The sequence below is a fragment of the Melanostigma gelatinosum genome (assembly GCF_949748355.1).
Source record: "Melanostigma gelatinosum genome assembly, chromosome: 12".
In the NCBI taxonomy this organism is placed as follows: domain Eukaryota; kingdom Metazoa; phylum Chordata; class Actinopteri; order Perciformes; family Zoarcidae; genus Melanostigma; species Melanostigma gelatinosum.
The window spans coordinates 6,254,467-6,276,682 of record NC_136645.1 but is presented as its reverse complement, the minus strand read 5'-3'; the positions used below and the strand labels follow the sequence as shown (position 1 = coordinate 6,276,682).

The 22,216-nt window shown below is 42.5% G+C and overlaps 3 protein-coding genes across 4 annotated transcripts in view; 1 reads left to right on the top strand and 2 right to left on the bottom strand.

Moving 5' to 3' along the window:
* Window positions 1–10,694, bottom strand: part of LOC306785631 (S1 RNA-binding domain-containing protein 1-like) — a 38,906-nt gene extending 28,212 nt beyond the window's left edge. The window contains exons 1-12 of one of the 2 annotated variants that reach the window (XM_079280084.1): window positions 10,579–10,694; window positions 9,017–9,081; window positions 8,363–8,783; window positions 7,981–8,220; window positions 7,670–7,836; window positions 7,185–7,302; window positions 6,901–7,039; window positions 6,670–6,766; window positions 6,327–6,513; window positions 1,090–1,193; window positions 386–493; window positions 65–222 (exon numbers count right to left, since the gene is read on the bottom strand). In XM_079280084.1, coding sequence (XP_079136210.1) covers window positions 65–222; window positions 386–493; window positions 1,090–1,193; window positions 6,327–6,513; window positions 6,670–6,766; window positions 6,901–7,039; window positions 7,185–7,302; window positions 7,670–7,836; window positions 7,981–8,220; window positions 8,363–8,783; window positions 9,017–9,081 — 1,804 coding nt within the window. In that variant the 5' untranslated portion in view covers window positions 10,579–10,694. Of the gene's footprint in view, window positions 1–64; window positions 223–385; window positions 494–1,089; window positions 1,194–6,326; window positions 6,514–6,669; window positions 6,767–6,900; window positions 7,040–7,184; window positions 7,303–7,669; window positions 7,837–7,980; window positions 8,221–8,362; window positions 8,784–9,016; window positions 9,082–9,514; window positions 9,603–10,578 lie in introns of those variants that run through there. The other variant, XM_079280083.1, reaches the window with a different exon arrangement.
* Window positions 10,588–12,039, top strand: LOC306785632 (HLA class II histocompatibility antigen gamma chain-like). The gene is made up of 5 exons (XM_079280085.1): window positions 10,588–10,775; window positions 11,110–11,174; window positions 11,546–11,576; window positions 11,651–11,863; window positions 11,973–12,039. Exons 1-5 carry the CDS (start codon window positions 10,679–10,681, stop codon window positions 12,011–12,013), a joined length of 447 nt encoding a protein of 148 aa, XP_079136211.1. The 5' UTR covers window positions 10,588–10,678; the 3' UTR covers window positions 12,014–12,039.
* LOC306785633 (SLC35A4 upstream microprotein-like) lies at window positions 11,939–13,963 on the bottom strand. Its single transcript, XM_079280086.1, has 3 exons — window positions 13,909–13,963; window positions 13,049–13,147; window positions 11,939–12,893 (listed from the first exon to the last, which is right to left on the bottom strand). Exons 1-3 carry the CDS (start codon window positions 13,921–13,923, stop codon window positions 12,696–12,698), a joined length of 312 nt encoding a protein of 103 aa, XP_079136212.1. The 5' UTR covers window positions 13,924–13,963; the 3' UTR covers window positions 11,939–12,695.
* Window positions 13,964–22,216: the final 8,253 nt, after the last annotated feature.

Sequence of the window (22,216 nt, the reverse complement as noted above, 5' to 3'; positions counted from 1 at the left end):
AACTGTTTTAGATGCAGAGGTAGGTGGTGTACACATGAGTTCAGTACACTATGTGGTCACTTACTAGTGGGGGAGAGAACTGCCAGCTTACAGCCATGTCTAAAGCCAGGGTCCACCCCCATGATGACACAGCCCCTCACTGGAGAGACCAACAGCCGCTGCCGGAGGTTTCGCACAAACATGGCGATCGACTCCTTCTCTGCTGCACTTGTCAGCTTAGTCCTAAAGAGACGGGATGCAAGAGAGAGACAGAGATGATGGGGGGGGGGAAGAAAAAATGTGAAAACGGAGGAGGAAAGAAAGAGGTGCGGTATGGGGAAGAAGAGGGAATAGGGACACAGCGTAAATGAATAAGACCCTGAGAGCACATACACACTCAAAATACCTGTAACTCCTCGTGAGGAAAGGCAAAATAAGCCTTTTATACGAGTCCTCTACAGCATTCTTGATGATTGCACGAAGCTCTTCTTTTGCCAACGTCTTCGGCCTCCACCTGCATTAAAACAGCAGGACAAAGGTTGTTGGTTTTTTTCTCTATGGCCCATTTTCACTGATAAATAAAATGTATAGAATTAAATCTGACTTCTGCAAACTAACTCCCTCCCTCTCAGGAGAAAATATGTCACCCATCCCATCTCACACGCAACAAAAATAAATGTTACAAATAAATGTTATTGCATTTTCAAGCAACCAGAGTGTTGCACATATGGTGCAATATTAACAGGCCATTCCTTTAAAACAAGCACGACAGCCTCATGATTAAACATTTCATTTAATGTTAATTCTTTAACCTTTATTTATACAAGATAAATTGACTGAGGACATATGTCAACTTCACTTTATTTGTTCGTGTATTCCACATAACAAATGACAAGTTTATAACATGTTAATGACATTTTCTCTAACCTAAATGGATATGTGAATAAAACTAAATGATGCAGCAGAACGAAATAATTCTACCAAAGAGTTCTACCAAGAAAATCTCTTATTTTAATCCTCGTTTCTTTAAACTGTAATTTGTGGGGAAAGCTTTTGAGTTTCTGCTCAACTCGGTTATTTCTCAACGTAGAAGTGTGTCGCGTTGCTGACCTGTTGTTGATGCACCAACAAGTGAAGTCATTCTTCAACCTGTCGGGAATGTTCACCTTCACTGTCAAAATCTTCAGATTCTCGCCTCGGTTAATAGCCAGAGTCTGTACAAAAACACACACACACACACACACACACACACACACACACACACACACACACACACACACACACACACACACACACACACACACACACACACACACACACACACACACACACACACACACACACACACACACACACACTACCTGTTTAATGCAATACAACAAACTGTATTCAGTGCTCATGAACGCAGAGAAAAAGGAAGCAAATACTTTCAATTGACATGCGATTTGTACACACAGGGCTTTTTGGGGTTAGACAAGGTTACTGTATATGTCTATGTGTAAAAAACACACACACACCCAAACCTCCACACAAAAACGAAATCTTTTAACTCTCCACAGACGAGCGTGTAAAAGCGATGAGCCTAGGAGTGTATCCTGTGGCCAGGCCCGTCGTGTTGTGTGCTGGTTCCCCCCTCAGAGGAACTGCTACATGCTGTTAAGCAAGCTGTAGTAAGTGTCTGACCTTTTCAGTGGGGAATCTTTAGCCCGCCGCGGAACAGGGCCAAGAAACAAAACGTCAATCTGGAAACCAAGCGGAAGAGGCAATCTGACAAATGCCACCACTACGCCACCATCAGCGCCGAGACCGCGAGGCCTACCCCCACCCGCACCCACACACGTGGTGCCACAACCATTACCGCTCAGCAGCACCCTCGGATGTGCTGAACACACACACACACACAAAAATAAAAATGGAAAACACAGCTAATGGCACAGCAGAGGCGAGATTTAATGCAGCGAGCATGCTTGAATTATGATGAAAGTTAGATTTCTCTTCTGCTGCCCTGGGCTGACACACCGACTGTGATGAGATTTCTCAAACAATCTTCATCAAAGCACTGTTTAGCATGCCGTTGAAGAAAAACACTTCTTTCTGGATTCTCTGAACAGCTGGGTAAGCCCAATAGTGAAATTTAAGTAGTAAATACAAAAAGGCCCTGTGTTCTCAGGGTTCAAAATACAAGATTAAGATTATCTTAATCTTGTATGTTGAACAAAAATAATCTTAGATTATTTTGTGTATGGATGACAAACAAAATGCCGTTACATGATTGACATGCATTACATGCCCTACACCGGTTTAATAAATGCGCGGTTGAACAAGTAAAATGTGCAAATGTTTTCAGTGAAACAAGATAAATGGCATTGGTTAAAAGTCTCGGACCAAAGAAAACCAATATATTTTGGGTCAGAATACCTTCGGCAATCACTTATACAGAAAAATGTGACCGTCTATCCAAATGCTATGATGCTATGATGCATGGTATGCGGGTTCTATGTACCAGAAAGTTGCCAAAGCCAATCTTGCCATATGTCGCCAAGTGATAAACACAGAACACAGAAACAAAACCTCAAAATTAATCTTCTCGTTGCCCAGTTGCCAAACCCTAACTGTGGTGAATGCAGTTAGTGAACTATGCCACCCCCCCCCCCCCAAAAAAAATTCTAAAGATGTGGCCGTCTCCCACAGTCTCTTTGCTCTGTTTTCCTTGGTAGCTGGCCGCTGTCCTCGCTGACGATGAACAACCTAGTGTCTGTATGTACGTGACGGCTCTCACTTTCCGCCTGGGTTAGGTCACGGTGGGAGACGGAGGGTGATCTCAGAGGAAGGGTGATGTGAGACAGAGTGTGTGTTTGTGTGTTAGACGGGCCAGGAGTGACATGTGGCCGAGCACCGGCCAAACCCTGACGAGACCCGACAGAACGTCTTTCCTAGACGGTCCTTCATCCGTCCACCCGCCCCCGAGGGAGGGCGGTCAGCCAACTACCGTCCTCTCTCTGTCTGTCTGCTTCGCTCTCTCACCCTTTCTTTAGAAGAATACCATCAACACATCCATCCATCCGACATATCAAGGACACACAAAAAGATACACACACATACCGACACACCCACACACACAGATTCACACACTTTTTTGACCTGGCTGACACACATGGGACACACTGTACAATAACAGTTGAACTGAATAAACATTTTCCATTTCAAAATTATTTTCTCTTCCTGACTCACATTTCAAAACCTCTCTGTAGATTTTTCAGACCATATTTGACATAAATAGATCGTTTAAGATGTAAATAAATGGTTTAAAATGTTATTTTATGAAGCCAAAGATTGCCTTCAATAAAAGTTAGGGCTTAACTGTCGAGGTGCAAGAGGGTTAAATATAAAATGGAAGTGAGCGTATTATGTTCCTGATAAACAACGATAACCGCTGAAGCATATGGAATGTAAGCTCCATTTAGTGAATACTTTTCTTATGATCGTACGGTTCCAGATAAATATTGACTCTCTAAACATCGACGGGGATAAGTCACCACAGGGGGCCGCGGCCCAGCACGACACACGCTGGTCCTTTAACACAAACACACGGGCCGCTCAGGGAGACCTCCGCACTCCTTCTGTCCCGCTTACTCTCTCGTATTTTATCCAAAAACAAACACGACACAGCGCCGAGTCTGAAGGTCTTTGATGGAAGAACAAAACTTCAGCTCAGGGCGAGGAAGAAGAGAGAGGGAAAGAATCTCAATTAGCACTTAGTGTACTTCAAAGTTTAAAATGTGGCTTTACCAAATGTGTTCGTCTTTATTTCATTATCTCAGTTGTAAATATTTACCATGAGTACCAAATACCAGGGGTAAGAAAACTAGCAGGGGATTAAACAGACCAGAGAACACTATTTAAAATAGTTAAATGACTATGCCACAAATATTTACATTTTCGGGTGGGGGCTTTCTTCTTAAAATATAAATCATTGTTAATATGATGTGTAAAAAATGTGACTGCTATTTGTTTTTATCAGCGGTAGTTATCTTCTTTACAAACACTAAAACTACAGTGTTAGTTTATGTGAGTGACAATACAAATAAACTTGTTTTTCTCCACCTGTCCATCAGAAAAGAAGTGTTCAATTGATTCAACAGTTCCATTTACCCAAGCTGCTCTGCAGGCGAGCCCCACGCCGAAGCGCTAACCTACCATTTGATCGCAGCACAAATCGCATTAAAAATAGCCCGCTGCACATTCAACAAACCCGCCCTGGCAGACTGAGGAGCGTACCGGCTGCTAATAGCTATGAGGTGAATGTGAAGCCGTGGAAGAAGATCTCAAATCAAATCCGACGGAATTAAATCTGAGCTAAGCATCTCCACTCGATATGTCAAATGGCTTTAAGACATACTGAAGACCAGAGCCCTGTACACACTAACTTTAGAGAATGAAGGAAACCGTGACATAATTCTATAAAGGAAATCATCACACAGGGGACTTTTTATATCCCATAACTCTGCATGATCGAAAATGCTATTTTTTTTGAGGGATGAAATAAATGAATCAATTCTTTGAAAATGTTGATCACCAAATCAAATAGAAAATACCAAAACGTTCTCAGGTTCCAGCTCCTAATTGTTAGAATTTGCAGCTTTTCTTGTGCGATTGTGTAATTAAATGTATTTGGGTTTTGGTTGGATGGATAAAACGAGCAATTTTATGACATCCCCTAAAGTATGTTAGAGACAAAACTGTTAATAATAGTCAGATTAACTGAAAATGAACATTAGCATTAGTCGCAGCCCCATACCTTTAATCTCAAAGTGCATTTGATACAGACATGAGGACTGAATGTTCACGTTTCATCCTTCTTTAGTCTTACTACTGTCTTTATATTACATATTGGTCTTTGTATGTCATCGTCTAATCATTTAAAACATGTAAAATGTATCCCTTTATGAATTAACTGGCTTCTTTTGTCTGCCACCACATTATTTTTTTATCAACTCCGAAGCCTTTCTATCTCTCCCTTCATAAAATGGTCCTTTTCCTTTATCAAACCACCAGAGCCGGGGCTTAATTAAATGTGCTAAAGCAAACGGGGGAGTGTGTGCTCACACACATGCCTCCTGTCAAAACACATCTCCCACCTACTCCCCCTTTGCGACAACTTGACGGCTAGAAAAGGTTCATTTTAGCCGGAATCCGACAGCTAGCAGGGTCACAGCAGCCTGTGGATTAACGCTCCATGACAAAGGCGAGTCATCGAATTAAAGGCCTCTCATACATGGGAGAGGAGGAGGGAAAAGGGGAGGTGTGGAGTGGAGGGCTGAGGTTTAGTCAGAAAAAGATGGAGTGGGGCAGAGCGAGGCGAGAGAGTGACGGACGCTCCTCAGCGTCGCTCATCTGTTCATTCTCTCCCTCCCTTTACCCCCCTCTCTCTCCCTCTCCCCATCCTTCCGTCCGCCTGTGGGCCCAGCAGCAGTAGCTGTCACTACAGGAGAACGCCTGTCAATCAAAGCCTCCTAATCCAATGGCATGTCGGCAGGGGACATGTCACATATGTTAAGAGGGGAGAATGCGGGGACTTGCGGGGTGTGCTTGTGTGTGCGCATGAATGTATGTGTATGTGATTGTATGACTGTAGGGCAGAGCGCGGTTGCCAGAGAGTGTGTTGTGGCAGAGAGGCAGCGGGTGATGGAAGCTGTGGTGACACATGAGGCCCGGGACCAACTCTGAGTAACCCACTAGTCACTAGAGGGACTGAGGGGGAGCAGAGGAGGCAGAGCAGGGCACAGGAGGGGTACATGTGGAGGCACAGGCAAGGCTAACTGCGACTGACATGGCTAGCATTCAGGAGCGGCACAGATGAAGCAGACAGAAATGACACAAACACAAACAGATGGTGTGCATTTGTTTGAGAGAGAGAGAGAGCGATAGAGAGAGAGAGAGAGAGTGCGTGTGTGTTTGTGCGTGTGTGGATCAGTCAAGGCAAAAAACACAATACAGGTAAATTACCTTCAGAATGAATCAGCATACTTGATTAGTTTTTCATGTGTATAAATTGAATATGTCCTTTATTAAAGCTGTGTTATTATTTGTCCCCTTAGTTACCGTACACCATAAAGGCCTGTTGGCGTTTTTTAATTAGTATTTTCTATTTAAGTAGCAATAGCCAAAGGTTTGTGAGGGACATTTATAACAAGAACACCAGGGTTAACCCTTCATCTCGACCCTCCAGTGCTACTACAACATTGTAGTGGTACCAATAAACCTTAACCTAATTTGCAGGCCACAGCTCTACTTCAGGAAAGAAGGAAGGGAGGAAGGAGGAACCATAAACTGGTCTGTCTTGCTACCTGATGGGGCTGGATGCGTTGGATGTTGCAGCTGAAGTCACCGTAGAGGTGGAACTTGTCAATGTCCTTGTTTTTGTTTTTCTGGGCCCTGGGTTTCTTGTGGCCTTCGACAGACTTCTCCTGCTCTTTTTCCTTTAGTGCCGACTTGGACACAGAAGACTGGATGGTCACAAAGCTGTTCTCACACCTGAGACACAGCAAGAGAGAAACACAGAGGGAGAGCGTGAAGGAGGAGGGCACTGTATCATTACCAATGTAGCAGGTACAAGATACTCCGGTACCAATGTCAATGTAACACAGACCACAGTGGAAATTAAAATCAAAACGTTGCATGTGTTCTCACAATGTTTTCACGTAGGTGAGTGTCTCAGGGTCTTTGGATATCATATCAGCCAAGATGTGCTCCACACCTGTCACCACTTCTTCCACCGATGACAGACCTGACACACAAAAACACACCCACACACCATACTTAAAAACAGGCCACTTGTGAAACCTTTAATGAGCTCTATAAATATCAGCGCAAATTGAATTTCAACAATGTTGAGGGCTGTGTTTAATGTATGTGTCTTACCTTCAGTACCAGGTTTTACCCATGCCTTTAAGTCCAGAGTATGCGGTGAGTCCATGAGTGCAGAGGCGGCCGCCTCAAGGCCGAGTGCTTTGGCCCTGCGAGCCTTCGTCAGCTTACTGCCTTTCTTGTAGGGAGAATACTACACACAAAGACAGACGCACAGGACTGAGATGACTGGTAAGGATAGGTGTAAGGGACACATTCTGTGTAGATAAATGATATTACGTTGCCAAATGTCAATTTAAATGGCATATATTGCTTTCGCATAAAAATGTGATTCTGACCACGTGATCCAGTTCATCAGCTGATCGGCAGCTCCTCAGATTTTGTTCCAGCTCAGCTGTCAGAACCCCATCCTTCTTCAGGGTCTGAACCACAGACTGGGTCTTCTTGGCTAGAGAGCTGAGGCAACACACACAAGTAAACAAAAACAAAAAGAGAAACTGATTAAATATACAGAGCAAAATGATTACACACACACACACACACACACATATACAATTAAGTGACACACATGCACACAAGTAAAACAATCACAAACATGTGATACTGTTTCAGGCCTCAAAGCTTGGCCACTAGCACCATCTAGTGGCCAATGTCCGACATGCCTGCTCAGCACATGAGAAAGCATTTCAGTTACAGCTGTATAGATTAGACTCTGTACCGAAATGTGCTTATGAATGCATTGGATGAGTGCTGGCAAGAGGAGATGATAAGGTGTATTCGATTATTTTATTTGTGTTAAATTTAAGACGTTTCATTTGCCTACCATAACTCCTCATATATCAGCTGGACGTCTCGGACAGCATCGGCGTCCATGTGGTTAATCATGTCTTTACGGTAGCGCACCATGAATGGCACCGTGTTCTCCTCACGAACCAGCCCAATGATATTTACACACACCCATCGCTCCACACATGTCAGGGTGGACAGCAGCTGAGGGGAGGGGCACATGCAAACAGTTCAACTATACACACAAATAGTTAAGCAGGCGGAAAGACAACGTTTGTCCACTATTAGTATCTTGGGGCAAGTAACACTTTTCCACACATCAAAACACACCGACAACCCCATTAGTACCTCTATCAAATCCCAGTTCATATTGAGTTCATTCCTCAAAGTGTTTGCTTCTGATGATGCTAAAGCAGTCGGTCGTCCCAAGCAGGCGCCACTGGTCTTCTGTTTCTTTTGACAGGGCTCATCAAAGGTGAAGTCCTCCTCCTCCATTTCCTCCTTCTTTGCTGTAAGCCCAGCTAGTGACGACCCCTCGCCTGCCCATCTGTCTGCCTGATGGCCATCTGACACGATAAATGACACCCTCTACAAGAAAAAACATCAGACAAAAAGAAGAGAAAAACATACAGGGATATAAATAAAAATATAAATAAAAGTCATCTTCTTGTTGTGCGTGTGTGTTTGTATGCAGATATACTCCTACTACTAAAACATTCGTGAGTCTTACCTCCTCCTTCATTCTGATACTTGGCCCACTCTCTTCGGCCTTCTCTCCCTCTGGACGGTCAGGTTGTTTAGCTCCTTTGTTTTCTGCAGCCTTATCATCTTTTTTGCCTGTATTAATATGTTTCCTCTTTGCTCCAGCCAACACTGGTGCACCACAATCCTTCAGAACATTGGGGGTCTGTGTCTTTCGCGCCGCTGCAGGTTTGCGTGGTGCCCTTGGTTTAGGAACTTTTGGCACTTTAGGAGCTTTAGGTAGTTTGGGTGCTTTTGGCTCCTTTGGTTTAGCGGTTCTCTTGGCAGCTGCTTTCTTCTCCACGGCTGCTGCAGGAGCTTTGGCCACCCTGCTGGGGGCTTTTGGCTTTGGCTCTGTTGGCCTCCAATCATCAATATCCTCATCACTACTGATTGTCTGGCAAAATGACCTGATGGTAGAGTAGATAACAAACGTGGAAAATCATCAAATTCCAATAACTAGAATAGGAGTTTGCTCTTTCTGCTACATTAGTATGTTTACCCCGGGTTAACATGCACTCCTTCAGCATTATAAAAACTGTCTAGTGTATCTAGTGGATTACACATTCTTATTTGCATATTAAAGTATCTATATGAAAAATCCAGATGCTGTTGTTGCACAACATGAATGAAAATCACTTACAAGTCGGAGTCCGAGTCTCTGATCTCCACAACTTCGGCAGTTGCTGTTCGAGGTCTTCGCATCATCTGTGAGAACATGGTGCTAGTTAGCTAGCGTTACATAAATCTTTAACGTTACCGTTGAATCTAGCTAGCTAACATAGTATCGTTAAGGCTTAATTATTCAGCAGGTTAACGTTAAGTTATCCACAGATGTTAGCTAACTCTATATCATGTCGTCAGCAAGCAATGACAGTTAAATAGAAAGCAGGTACACTATATATGTGTTAACTTTAGCAGCAACATTTCATTTACAGAAGCAGATATGGACTTGAAAACGTTTACTAACGGTAACGAACGTTAAAGCTTATGTTAACATTAGCTAGTATTTTAAATTTGGCGCTCCACGCTGACGCTAGCTAATGTTAGCTTGCTAAATGGCACAAAACATGGCAGAGACGTGTATGACACTATCTTTAAACAGAGCAGAAAACGTAGAAAACAAGCTGTGCATTCATACCGTTAAAATGCTCAACGAATGTGTGGGCATTCCGTTAGAAATCGTAGCTAGTGTAGCAGCGATGTCTACTTCTGGCAACAGTACGGGTTCAAACAATCACAGAGGGCAAAACATTTACATCCTCTTCGGTTGGCCAATGAGCTTACATTTCCCTCTACCGCCCCCTACTGGACTGGAGTGTACTACAGTAGGTTGGCAAATACAAATGTTCTTTTGGTTTCACGCTGATGATTCAAGAAGCTTTGAGACCATCCCCAGAGTGATTGTAAATTAGCATCTCAATATGTTCAGTCTGTAAATTATAAAACTTATACAAGGCAGGGAAACTTTGGTAAATTGAAATCCCTACGAATAACTGAGACCATATGTAGGTTATTTGACCCTGGTTTTATTTTGACTTATTGTAAATTTACCAGTCTCACTCTGGTCTCACCCCAGCCCTATGTCCCCCACTGCGCTCTCACTTCCTTAAATCAGCCACTCCTTCTCAAACGTCAGACTTTCATTGTATTTCCATTTCATGTTACTTTTTTTGTTCCTCGAAAATGTAAATAAAAACCCAAATACTTGTAATATAATACTAGTATTAACAAAAGATAGATTGAACCAGTCAGAGTGAAATTTCCAAAAATGTGAACTGCTTCACTGACTTCACCTTTGAGGAGAAGCTCAAATACCTGAGCTTCCGGTTTCAATGAAATGCCGTGAATCTCAGCCTCCAGTCTAGATTGTTTCTCATATTTGCATTTTCTGCACCCTCACTTTCATATCCATCTCTTTCTCCCACATTAATATTTAGTCCATATGACCGCCTTATTAGTGGTAGAAATCAATTAGCAGTGAGTGTCTTTATTCCTCTTTTTTTTAAATCATCAATTGAGAAAGACGCACTGATCCTTGAACAGTTCAAATAGCTGATGCTCAACAACGTCCCGTCAACATAAAGGCTTTTTCTTAATTTCTCTCCTCATTTTGTCATTCTCTGTTTCTGTTTGAACTTCAATAAGTGAATGTCGAACAAGTCCTCCAAATTAAAGCGCCTTTCTCCACTCTACTCTCCTCACCTCCTCCTTCCTCCTCTCGCTCTCCAGTGGACGCTCCTCCCGGGCCTATAAGGTGGCGGGTCTAACCCTGTTGGCCTGTGTCCTGATCGTGGGCCAGGCGATGACCGTCTACTTCGTCTTCAGCCAGAAGAGCGACATCAAAACTCTGCGGGAGCAGAACGAATACCTGGGGTCAGAGATGACGAAGTCACGATCTGGTGAGGAGGCCAAATTCAGTTCAGATCCTTGTAGTCTGTTGACATTTAGCAAAATGTCAGACAAATCCCCAGTGACCTGCAATATTACTCATTCGATTTATGATACATTAGTGTACTTCCTCTTTTTTTCTAAAGCCAGCTGAACCTGATCTGAAGTCTGATGGGACTTTCTAGAAGTTTAATGTGCGTTTCCTAAAGAAATCGCATAGCAGCCATCTTTGGTTAAAGTTCAAACGAGACCGGATCCAAGATTCCTTTTTAACTTTCCCTTCCTGAGTGGATCTGTTTTTTGTCTCCTACCTCTCACGCACACTGTTTCTCTTTGTGTCTGTAGTCGCTGTGCCCATGCGGATGCCCATGAACGCCTTGCCCGAACTAATGGCTGTCACTTTGGACGACGTAAGAAATAATATGCCAATACCAGATTGGTTGATTTGATTTTTTTAACACATTTTTGATATCGATTCCCTACATTTGTTTTGTAAAGCAGGACATTTCAAATCGACTTTTCATTCATCTCCGACAGGTCTTTGGTGTTTTTGTTGCATATATGCTGCTAAAGATATCATCTGATATAGAAGCCAAGCAATTTTATCAGTCAGGCTCTAGTGACAATGGCGGTCCGGGTTTATTCTTTGGATGCAAAGATCCGATAAATAAATAAAAATCCATCTTTAATAAAGTAACATGTATCTGCCTTGTTTCTCTTGTGCAGTTGAGGATGTGGTCTTCATCTTTTTCTCTGTTTTGTTTCACTGATTCTATTACAGGATTCTTCGACCGAAGTCCCAGATAAAACTGGTATGTTCTGTATATATTTACTCTATTCATATATATATATACACACAGATTAAACTCCTCTCCTCTCGTCTCAGTCCCTCAGCAGGCCACCGTCTGCCAGCTGGAGGCGGCTGGTGTGAAGCCTATGCAGGTGCCGGGTTTCCGCCCGGTCTGTGACGAGCGCGGCCTCTACCGGGCCCAGCAGTGCTTCGCGCAGCACTGCTGGTGTGTGAACCCGGTCGACGGGCAGCAGCTCTCTGGATCCCTGACCAAAGGATACGCCCCTTGCGGCGCATCCGTCGGTGGCGGTGAGACGAGATAACTGGTCACGAAGTCACATTTATATTTGTATATGTAATAGCTCAAACCCTTGTTTGAGCTACGATGTTGCTGACGGTGACGTTTCTGTCTTTGTAGGCAGCATAAGCAAACTGTTGACTCTGTCTGATGATGCTTGATACTGAGGTGAGTACACGTCTGGTGTTCCTCTGCTTCTCCATGTATGTATCCGTATCTGTGAGCATCGCTGTACGTAGGAAGTTATTGTATGCCGCTGTAGTTTCAATGCAGTTGAATTATGTCCCATCAATAAGTGCTTTTTTCAAACTTTCTACTGCTTACTTTTTTATGTTATGTTTTCTGTTTCTCTTTTGGGTAATTGAAGCTGACGATATCACCTCCAGACACGAGCAACAGTTCAACTCCAACTCATTGTTTATCCACTTCATATGTGTAGTACTTGAGAAGCACATCGGGTTTCATATACTGCCGATACATTTACAAATAATTACATTTATCTGCTTGCCATCGTCTTATACTCATCTGCAACCTATACTAAATTGACAGAGGTGACTTTTGCTATTGATTACATTCCTCCATCTGTCAGCTGCTTTTTAATGTCTGGTTAAAGTTAAGGATTTATTGGTTACTGTTTTTTTGACTTAAATGTTGTATAAGATATTGTCCCATGTCAGTTTGACTAAAACAACCTTTCTTTATATTGGCTACTTAAGAATTTCCCTATTCATGTGGAAGCTGAAAATGAAAACTACAGAAACGTTTTTTAATGAAATGTGTATCCGTTCCCGTTTGTGGTGGCACCCGAAGCTTGTAGATGTCTCTCCTGCTCTTCCAGTCTTCTTATTTGGAACCTCCTTTAAAGTTGCGTATGTAGTCTTTGACGGTGTTTTCAATGTTGGGGACGGCATAGTTTTGTGCTGCATAGATACCTGTACACGTGCCTACGACAACACCCACCAAAGCTGGAGAGCGAAGTCTTGCAACAACATACCCGGCCAGAAAACCCTTCAGGAAAGGAGAACCCAGCAGACTGCCTCCCTAAGGACACATGGAAAGAAGACATTAAACCTGGTGCATGGTAGTCTGACCCGTGGTTTTATATCTACAGATGTTTAATAGATGCCATATCTGTGAGCATAACTCAAGGCAGATTAACCTGTGCATGTAGATATTAGTGCATGTGTGATCTTTACCGGAGGAACTCCAGCCTGTATCTCATCCTCCATCCGTCTCTGAATGTCTTCCAGCTGGTCCTTGAGGTCCACCAGGTCCTTGAGCTGGCCCAGAGGACCCTGCATGACACAGAAACAAACAGCAGGTTAGCGTTAGTGTACTGATAAGGAATGTAACACAGATCTACAATTCATCAACACTAACTTAGTCCACTAGTTTCTTGTTGAATAGTGTTCAAACTAAACTGCCTGATCACTCATTCACTACCCTCACATAATGTAATGTTAGATAAGAGGTAATCAAACCACCTCCATCAGCTAGCATACTCTCATTTCTCTCCTCTCCTCCTCGTTTCCTCTCCCCCTCCCCTCTACTCCTCGTTTCCTTTGCTCTCCTCTACTCCTCGTTTCCTTTGCTCTCCTCTACTCCTCGTTTCCTTTGCTCTCCTCTTCCCCTCTCCGTGTTTTTCCACAGTACGGCTAACGTTAGTTGCTAAATCAGCTAAATTAACGTAATTTTGCGATAGATTAGCAGTTTGTCCTCAGCTCATTGCTTTGTTTTAACAGCTTATTTATGTTTGGTGTGTTTTACGACACCTTCCAGCTGTTTAACCCACCCTCAATAAATCCATCAGTTAGCATAATTTCATATTATTTTAACGTTAGCTAGCTAGTTAACAGCAAACTAGCGTTACATAGCATTTAGGTTCAAGCTAACTAAGTTAAGCTAACAAACAACAGACTGCTAAGCTACGATAGCTTACTGTTCTACTTCATAACCTCTGCTGAGTGACATGGTCAGTTAGGCGGGTTGTTTTTAACACAGTAACTCAAACAGTATCGACAATGTGAAGTTAGCGAAGAAAGTTTAAAACTCCGACCTTGTCACCTGCCATAGCTTCAGTGTCCAGTGAGGTAAAGTCGCTCTTCTTCTTCTTCTTCTTCTTGTGGCTTTGTTGAAAATCGACCTTACTGCCCCCTACTGGATAAACGACAAACCTACACAGGGATATTACAGGGAGGCCAAATACAGAAGAAGACTCTTTCAAAATAATAAACTAATTATAATGATTGTATGTGTGGAGACAGATTCGTGGTTACAGTAATTGGATGAGCCTTCTAAAATGTTACCAACAGACATCTCCTCTCATGTTGAAGCCCCTTAAATTCCAAGTCGCAAGTTTGTGATAAAGCATAATTATAATTATTGGTTTCACACACCCCTCCATATTTCTAAATGTCTCAGGTCAAGCACTTTATCCTACAGTTAGTGCAGAGGTCATAAGATGCATCAACAATATCAAGCCTATTTCCCCCCTAGAAATAAGATGACACAATTGTAATGATGGACTGAGTAGCATTTCCTTATCAAGTTAAAATGAACAGGTCACCAGTATGGAGATCCTAGATGACGAGCCACAAGTGTGATTCGCAGAGCGACTGTGAAAGTGAGAGGAAATAGCAGAGCGTGACTGAGCAGGATGGAGAAAGGAAGTATTTAACAGAGAACATGAGAGTGATGACTGCAAGAAAAACATAAACTTCAGACTAATTTTCAAAAGGTTAATTTTGCCCAAATATGATTGACTACTCTTTAGACACTTGGTGGTTTCTCACTTTGTTACTAGAGGGCATGAACGTATTTAATCCTCACATTCTGCAGGACGGACGGTCCATTAACTTTTCCTTATTCAGGATTATTTATCACAGGACCAACAGGATTTAATGGTGTGTTCAGTGTGGAATAAAACAGTATTTTGCATTTGCTTTTTGCGAGCGATGGAGCACCGCTCACGCACAGCAGGCTGCAAGAGCTGGAGGCAGCGATGGAGCGAAGGCGTCTCTGATCTTCAAAGCTGTTGATGGTTGAGGGGAGTTATTGATTTTGGCTGAGGCATATTTGGCTGACTAATCTTTGGAAGCCGTTGTAAAAAAAAGGTAATTGAAGCCTGTGGTGCAATCATCACAGCGATGTGCTTTCGGGAAATGTATAGCAAAAACACCAGGGGCAGACGTTTACGTTTGAGCTGAGAGGAAGAGGAAGAATCTGTTGCAATGTCAAAAGACAGAAGGTGCTCGAAACAAGCAGTGAAATAAACATGAAATTGTTTATATTCAGTGAACAGCAAAACAATGAATAATTCTGACTTTTATAGCTTTGTAACTAAATCTTCATCAATTATTAAACAAGCCCATCTGCATTCTTACTCTTACATTAGGAAAGAGATTCATATTAATACTCTCTGCCCTCTGCACATCTGTTTCAGGATATATCGCAGTGGTGCACATTTTGAGGAATAATAATAAAATGACACTTCATAATCAGTGCACTGGGCACATCTAATGTCTTTTAATTTCATCTACAGGCAGGAAAGCAGGAGAGCAGTTGTCAAAAGATATGCATTGACCTGAGAATTGACTGAAAATGGAAGAAGCAAATGGTTGAACCTCACCTCTTTCTTAGAGGAAATGAGGCATCCTGTAAAAATAAACTTTTACGTTGGTAGGAAACTTTTATCGCTAGTTTTTATCGCTGAATGTGTAACAAATGCCCCCCCCCCCCTGCGTCCCCTTCAAAAGCCCTGAGTTATGGTTTCATAACCTGTGCCCTGCCTCAGGAGTGTTGCAGCTTCAACATTGAAAGTGGTGAGTGTATTTCTGCACTGTATTGTCTCAGTGCCGGTTGAGCCCGTTAACGATCATTTGTGGAAATATTTAGTTCTGCTTCAATCTAGTGAAATGAAAGCTTTTCATCAATTTAGAGACAGGTTTACAGCCTGCCAGCGGCTGTGATGCATTTCTATGTCTTAAATCTCAAAGCCTTTTAGCGCGGCTCAATGTTTATGTTGGCTCGTGTTCAGCTCAGTTCTCTCATGAACCTCACTGCTCAGTATTCAGCGAGCGTTTCCTACTGATACAGTGCAGTCAGCCAGCAGACAGACGTGTGATGGGACTGGCTGAGAGGGACTTTGTAGAAGGACTGTGATTGTTTGTGAGCTTCCTCATGGATGTGCATGACTCGGCATTGTTGAGAAGGAGAAGGAATACTGAGCCACCAAAAGAATTATCTGCCACTTGAAAAAAAATGAGAAAGGCCATTATATTAATCGTGATATGGATTATTTGTCCCATTGAACAGACAAATTAGTAAAGCTATAAGAAATATAACCTCCCACGTGTGGTTGATATTCTATCGTTGGCTGTTAAGTATCTCAACAGCAGAAGCTGAGAGTCAAATCTTGTAATGGTTTCCATTTTAAGCTCGAGTTAAGGTGCGCTGGCTGTTTGCCATGAATGAGATATTGTGTGTGTGTGTGTGTGTGTGTGTGTGTGTGTGTGTGTGTGTGTGTGTGTGTGTGTGTGTGTGTGTGTGTGTGTGTGTGTAAAGCATGTATGGCTTTGTCCAAATTCCATTAAAGCCACTTCAAGATTTTAAGCTCTGTTGCTTTTCTGGCAAGCCAAGTTAAGGGTAGAGAGGTACTGCAGCCTCACTGCACCACTCTGTTGTGATGTGCCAAGGTTTGTGTCTGTGTGTGTGTGTGTGTGTGTGTCTGTGTGTGTGTGTCTGTGGTCAGAGGTGCATATGTGTATCCAGGGATAGCACGCCGTCAACAGGGCCAAAAGAGAAACGCAACACACCAGAATAAGAAAAAGAAAAACTCAATTTTCAGTTGGGCAGCGAAACACTGTGAGAGAGAGAGAGAGTTGGCAACATGTAGAGAGGGATGACAAGATCTGATCAGAATTATCTGAAAGAAAGAAGAGTTGCGGTAAGAGAGGAATTGGAATGAGAGAAATCGTGAGAATGAAAGAGTTTATGGAGTGATGAAAGTCGAGGTTTGTCCATCAGGGCGGTTCCACTGTTTTACACGGGGCTCTTTCCTTCCTTCCTTCCTTCCTCTCTGACGCTGCCTTTGCATCACCACAACTCTCTCCATCCACCTCTTCCTCTGTGTTTCCAGAACCCCTCCCTTCTCCTCTCTCCTCCTCTTCCTCACACATACACACTCCCACACCGGGGATGCCTGGATTAGTGGAAGTCCTGATCAGAGTACGTCGGCGTCTCTGGTGTGCTGAGAGCTGAGCCTATCAGGTCTGTGCTCTACTAAACCCAGTCCAGCATTGATCTACAGAGATCTCTGCATTATCATGAGAAGGTGAAGCCCTGCTTTCTGGAGCCACACTGGAAGAGGATTTCCTACAGCCTGTGGAACTTTGCCAATAGTGGTGAAGACAGAGATATGATGACAGTGAAAGCTGTGAGGGGATGCATTTTAAGGAATATAATGCTACAAACCCAGATCTTGTCATCTTTTGGTCATACAAAAAAGAAGAGGTGAGGCGGGTTATACTGAGAGCGTTGTTTTAACCATATCCTCAACATCCTATCAGAAGACAACACACTGGAGCTGAATGTTTGCAGCATCCCAAAAAGGAAAAGTTTTCTTCAGCTTTGAACGGGAGATCAACAAGTTGATTGATTCCTTTTACCGAGACGAAGAGACCATCCATCTATCCATATGGAGCTACGAGGGGCCGTAGACCTGAGGGGTCAGGGATTAGCGTTTGGCACGCCAGCTCTCGGGATTCCAGCTAATTCCATAATGACGGCAGTGCAGCAGCGGGAATACTCAGCCGCTGTCTGGCTTCGCAGGAAGGACAAACTGGAACATGTAAGTTCTGAACACTGGAGCTGCGGTCTGAGGAACAGATGGAAGGAGGTCGAGATGATCGTTTGTGACAAAATAATGAACCCTTTGATTAAAAGGTATACAGGCACTGAAGAAGCCAACACTATTTGACTAACACCGTAGAGCAGCAAGTAGCTCACCAGACACCAGGAGCTCGCTTAAGTTTAAAAAATGCACAAACATTTGATAACACAAAGTCAATTCATCAACCTGTTCAAATTTCTATCCAATCAAATTCTAAGACATCCCGCCTCCTTCTGACAAGAAGAGTGGTGGCTAAAATGTTATGTAAGGACCATAAAAGTAAGTTAGAGATTATGTCTGCTATTGCCAATGTACAAGTTGGTGCTCGAGCTCTCGGCCACTTTCACTTTGTCAAGTTAGGTCAATGATGACTGACAGGAATAGAATCAGAAACTATTTGTTGAATGTTTGTTGGTTCCAGTGACCTTAATGTGAGCGTTTGCTGCTTCTCTGTTTTCTATCACTGTCAATTGAATATCTTTGGTTTTGGCGTGTTTGTTGGACAAAACAAGACATTTTAATTTATTCTCATTATATTCACATTTTTTCATTGTTGAGTGTAAGTTATGTTGTGGGAGACCTTCTGTTAACAAGCTGGTTTTTTTCACTTTACACTCCGCCTCCGTCTTTTATGTCTCTGTGATTTTCAACATCACAGATCACTTTGGTTTTCCTGTTACAAAGCAGTTGTTAGATCCTTCGGAGACTCGCTGCTTGCAGGTAACCAATATCAGCATTCTGCACAGGGCTTCCGTGTGTGTAGACATTTAGCACCGGGGAAAAGATGGAAAAGGTGTGTGTTGAATATTTGATGTTGTCCAGAGAGCTGCTTTCAAAGCCTGTCTGCATAACTAGGATGATGAATCAGCCTGTCCCTTTTCTGCAAACCTACACACACACACACACTCACACACACACACACACACACACACACACACACACACAGAGAGTCGTGTTTTCATGACTTTTGGGGACGTTACATTGATTTACATTAATTTCCTGAAGACTGACCTTGATCTTAAACCACGTCTTCACACTAAAATGTAATGATTTACATCATGGGGATGTGCATCTTATCCCCATTTTGTCCCCAGAAGGGAGGTGAGTCCCGACAAAGTGCCTGTGTACGGTAATCAGATTTTTGTCCCCACAAGATGGGTGAAACACAGGGACACACTGTGACTATCGCTACACCGTACGTTTTACCAACTCACCAGATCAGAATATGACAATCCTACACGTCTACAGTGTGAACTTGTGAAATTGTTGTTATCTCACAGTGTAACAGTCCTTTAACATCTTAGAAGAACATTTGCAGCCAGCATAGGTTCATGTAACAGGAAAGCTTGTGGCTAATAGCTATCAGCTGGCGCTCTGCTGTCATCCACTTAGTGCATCTAAGTGGATGTCATACTGTTAGGAGTCTTTGGTTTATGTCTGTATGGATACATACATTTTATGTTAGCTTTCATTTCACATGCTTGGTTTCTAATGCACATTGCATTTGAGGTAAATGACCATTTCAGGTTTCTATTGAGGCCATTGCTGGATCCAAAGTGTGTTCTCTGTATGCTCTGAAGATGGACTCAAAGTAGACGAGGCAGCAGCTTACAGTCCGCATCAAAGACGGGGAAATCTCTCAGGGGACTTTTAAAGGTTGGCAGCTCAAAGTAGAGCTGGCTTCTCACACTGATCGCATTTTCAATTTCATGGTGCCCAGTGCTGGTGTGTAGACTCAGGTTTATCCATCTTCCTGACACTTGTCTACCATTAAGTGTCAAATACAAGTAGAAATGGCCAACAGAAGGATCCATTTTGGAAGCGGGCAATCACAGATACAAATAATAAAGTTTTTATTTGGAGAATAGAGGTTACATGTAAAATCATAGAAAGCGATTTATCAAATATTCTGGAACTATAATGAAATAAGGAACTTCTGTTGTTGGCTGTTTTTTGGCGAAACCATGAAATTTAATACCTGACAAATCACAGGACTTCCTCACATCTGGGATAAAAACACACACAACGTGGAACTCAACTCTAGTGAAGAAATAGTCCTTTAAAACTAAACCAGAGCAGCAATAATGTCTTCTGCAGCTCCGACGTTTGAGTCAAAGACAGACATGTTTTCAGTTCTGTGCTCCTTTCATTTTTAATTGCTGAGTTTTATCTGACAGTTTTCCAGCAGGAGGAGACGCTCACCTCCAGCTTTTGTGTCATAACTGCCTCTCAACACTTCAGCTCAGGCGTAAAGCAGCTTCCTCACATCGCTCTTAGGATGGCTTTGGTTTTTCACTGAGACGTCCCAGTCATCGTTTGCCCTTTGACAAAAAAAACAAAAAACACCAGTGTCACTGTGATCGGTTAATTAGGGGTGTTTTCTCATACACGTTAGACAGGATATTCTATCTGTGTGGTAGATGGAAGAGAGCCAGTGGAAGGGAAACCAATACAATGAGAGAGGACACTCTCCATTGCCTGCAGCGGCTGATTAAAGTTAACCCAGCTTATTAGGATTTTTATACACCCAAGTTATAAGGGTCCTTTTGGACAAGAGAGACACATTTCTGTTGGAGGGATATGTTGCTGCTGTGATTCAGATGTTGGTATCAGACAAAAGAAATCAATGTATGTAGAGCGTTTGAGACCAGGGTACCAATTAACTTGATGCTCGGGGTGTTTGGCTCCCTGTTTGGCAGCTTGGCTCAAGTTCAGCTTCACTTTACTTGGGCAGCGATCTAACGTCGTGCCCGGGCTTCTGTAGATTTTAATTAAAGTTTTCCTTTTGCAGTTTGCTGCCTAAAATGTTTGATGCTGCAGCTGTTCGACAAATCAAGTTGACGATTCACTCATCGATTCACTGCTGAACCAAAGTCACAGAAATCGATGACGTGGATCAACACTCCGAGCATTCATTCTGCCTTTCAGTCGTCTTGCGGCTGTCTAAATGCTGGTGGCACATAATGAATCACTGTGTTTTGGTTTCTCTTGCTGTAAACAGCATAAATCCATCTGCAGTGAAGAAGTGTTTGTGCTGTCACAGAATATGGCAGAGTGCCGTACTGCTACAAAAGCAAAAGTAGCAACACTGCAATGAGAGTCCTGCTGTCAGAATGACTTGAATGAAACATATTAAAGTATAAAAGTATTATCAGCTCAATATGTACTCATCAGGCATAACGCTTCCTTGAGAGTGCCACTGCATGTTATTATACATATATTATTATAACTGTAAATGTATTAATATGTAAATGGCGTTTTAATGTCTGGTTGAGGTGAAGATAGTTTTGACTGATTTCACTAACACTTTACTTTAACCCCTATTTATGAGCAGTGTACACATTTAATAACATGCTGTGATGTAGCAATGCACCTCTCAGGACATGTGTAAGTGTTAATGTACTGTATTTGTCACGAATACAACAGTAACATGTACTTTGACAACATATTTTGTATTATTACAACTGAGTTATGGAAACAGTAAGAGGAATTATAGATGTATGTGTATACACACATATCATTAAACAGTTATATCTGTTTACATCTACATCATAGTGCGATATAAAGCGTTTAGTCAATGCTCATACTGCTTATAAATGCTGGACAGAGGTGTTAAAATGAAGCGCTTCTTCTATTTTGTATAGATCAGCTGTTGAGCAGCTCTGGTAACACATTCGATTTCATAAGCTATTTTATGAATGTTTATACATTGATTTGGTTGATATCATTTAGAGCAGTAGAGGGAGCTATTGCCCAATGTTAAAAACAGTTTCTGTGCGTCTCTGTGAACACATCTGAGAGTGTGTGTGCAGGTGTGTGTTACACATACAGTGCCACGATAATGAACACCATCAGTTTTAACGCTAACTAATTGAATGTCTCTCTGCAGGACAAAAGCGTTTGAAGTATGCTGGCTGTCAGTTTTACCATATGGGAGCTTTAAATCTCTCTCATCTCATTTACTTTAATTGGCTGTTATATTTTTTTTCTTTACTGTGTGGCGTCTCAGACTCCACACACCTTTTACCTCTCTCTTTCAGTCTCTCTCTCTCTCACACACACACACACACACACACACACACACACACACACACACACACACACACACACACACACACACACACACACACACACACACACACACTAGCCGAGACAGATTAATGGTGAGAATCCACTGGAAGCCCTTCATATGCTTTTTCATGAAGTGAACTAATTAGGCAATTAGCTGAAATTCATTCGACTCAAAGAAAAGTTATTTTAGTTTGAAAAGCGTTACACGAGTGTGATTGTGGGGGGTTCACTGATCTGTGAAACCCATACTGTATGTCACCGAAATGTCAGAAGGATTTAAATGTGGCGTAAACATCTGTGTGGCTCAATCTCCTCATGTTTTATAAAGAAGCTCTCTGGCTCTTTGCAGCATTGAGCTCAGCGCAGAGGTTAAATAGGAGTTTTTTAAAATGTTTTTTTAATT

Bases quoted from the DNA above. Each gene is read 5' to 3' on its own strand.
- LOC306785632 (XM_079280085.1), top strand. From the start codon at position 10,679: ATGACCGTCTACTTCGTCTTCAGCCAGAAGAGCGACATCAAAACTCTG. The intron at 10,776-11,109 runs GTGAGGAGGCCA...TTGTGTCTGTAG, and splicing joins GATGACGAAGTCACGATCTG to TCGCTGTGCCCATGCGGATG. The intron at 11,577-11,650 runs GTATGTTCTGTA...CTCTCGTCTCAG, and splicing joins CGAAGTCCCAGATAAAACTG to TCCCTCAGCAGGCCACCGTC.
- LOC306785633 (XM_079280086.1), bottom strand. The intron at 12,894-13,048 runs GTAAAGATCACA...ATGTGTCCTTAG, and splicing joins TACAGGCTGGAGTTCCTCCG to GGAGGCAGTCTGCTGGGTTC.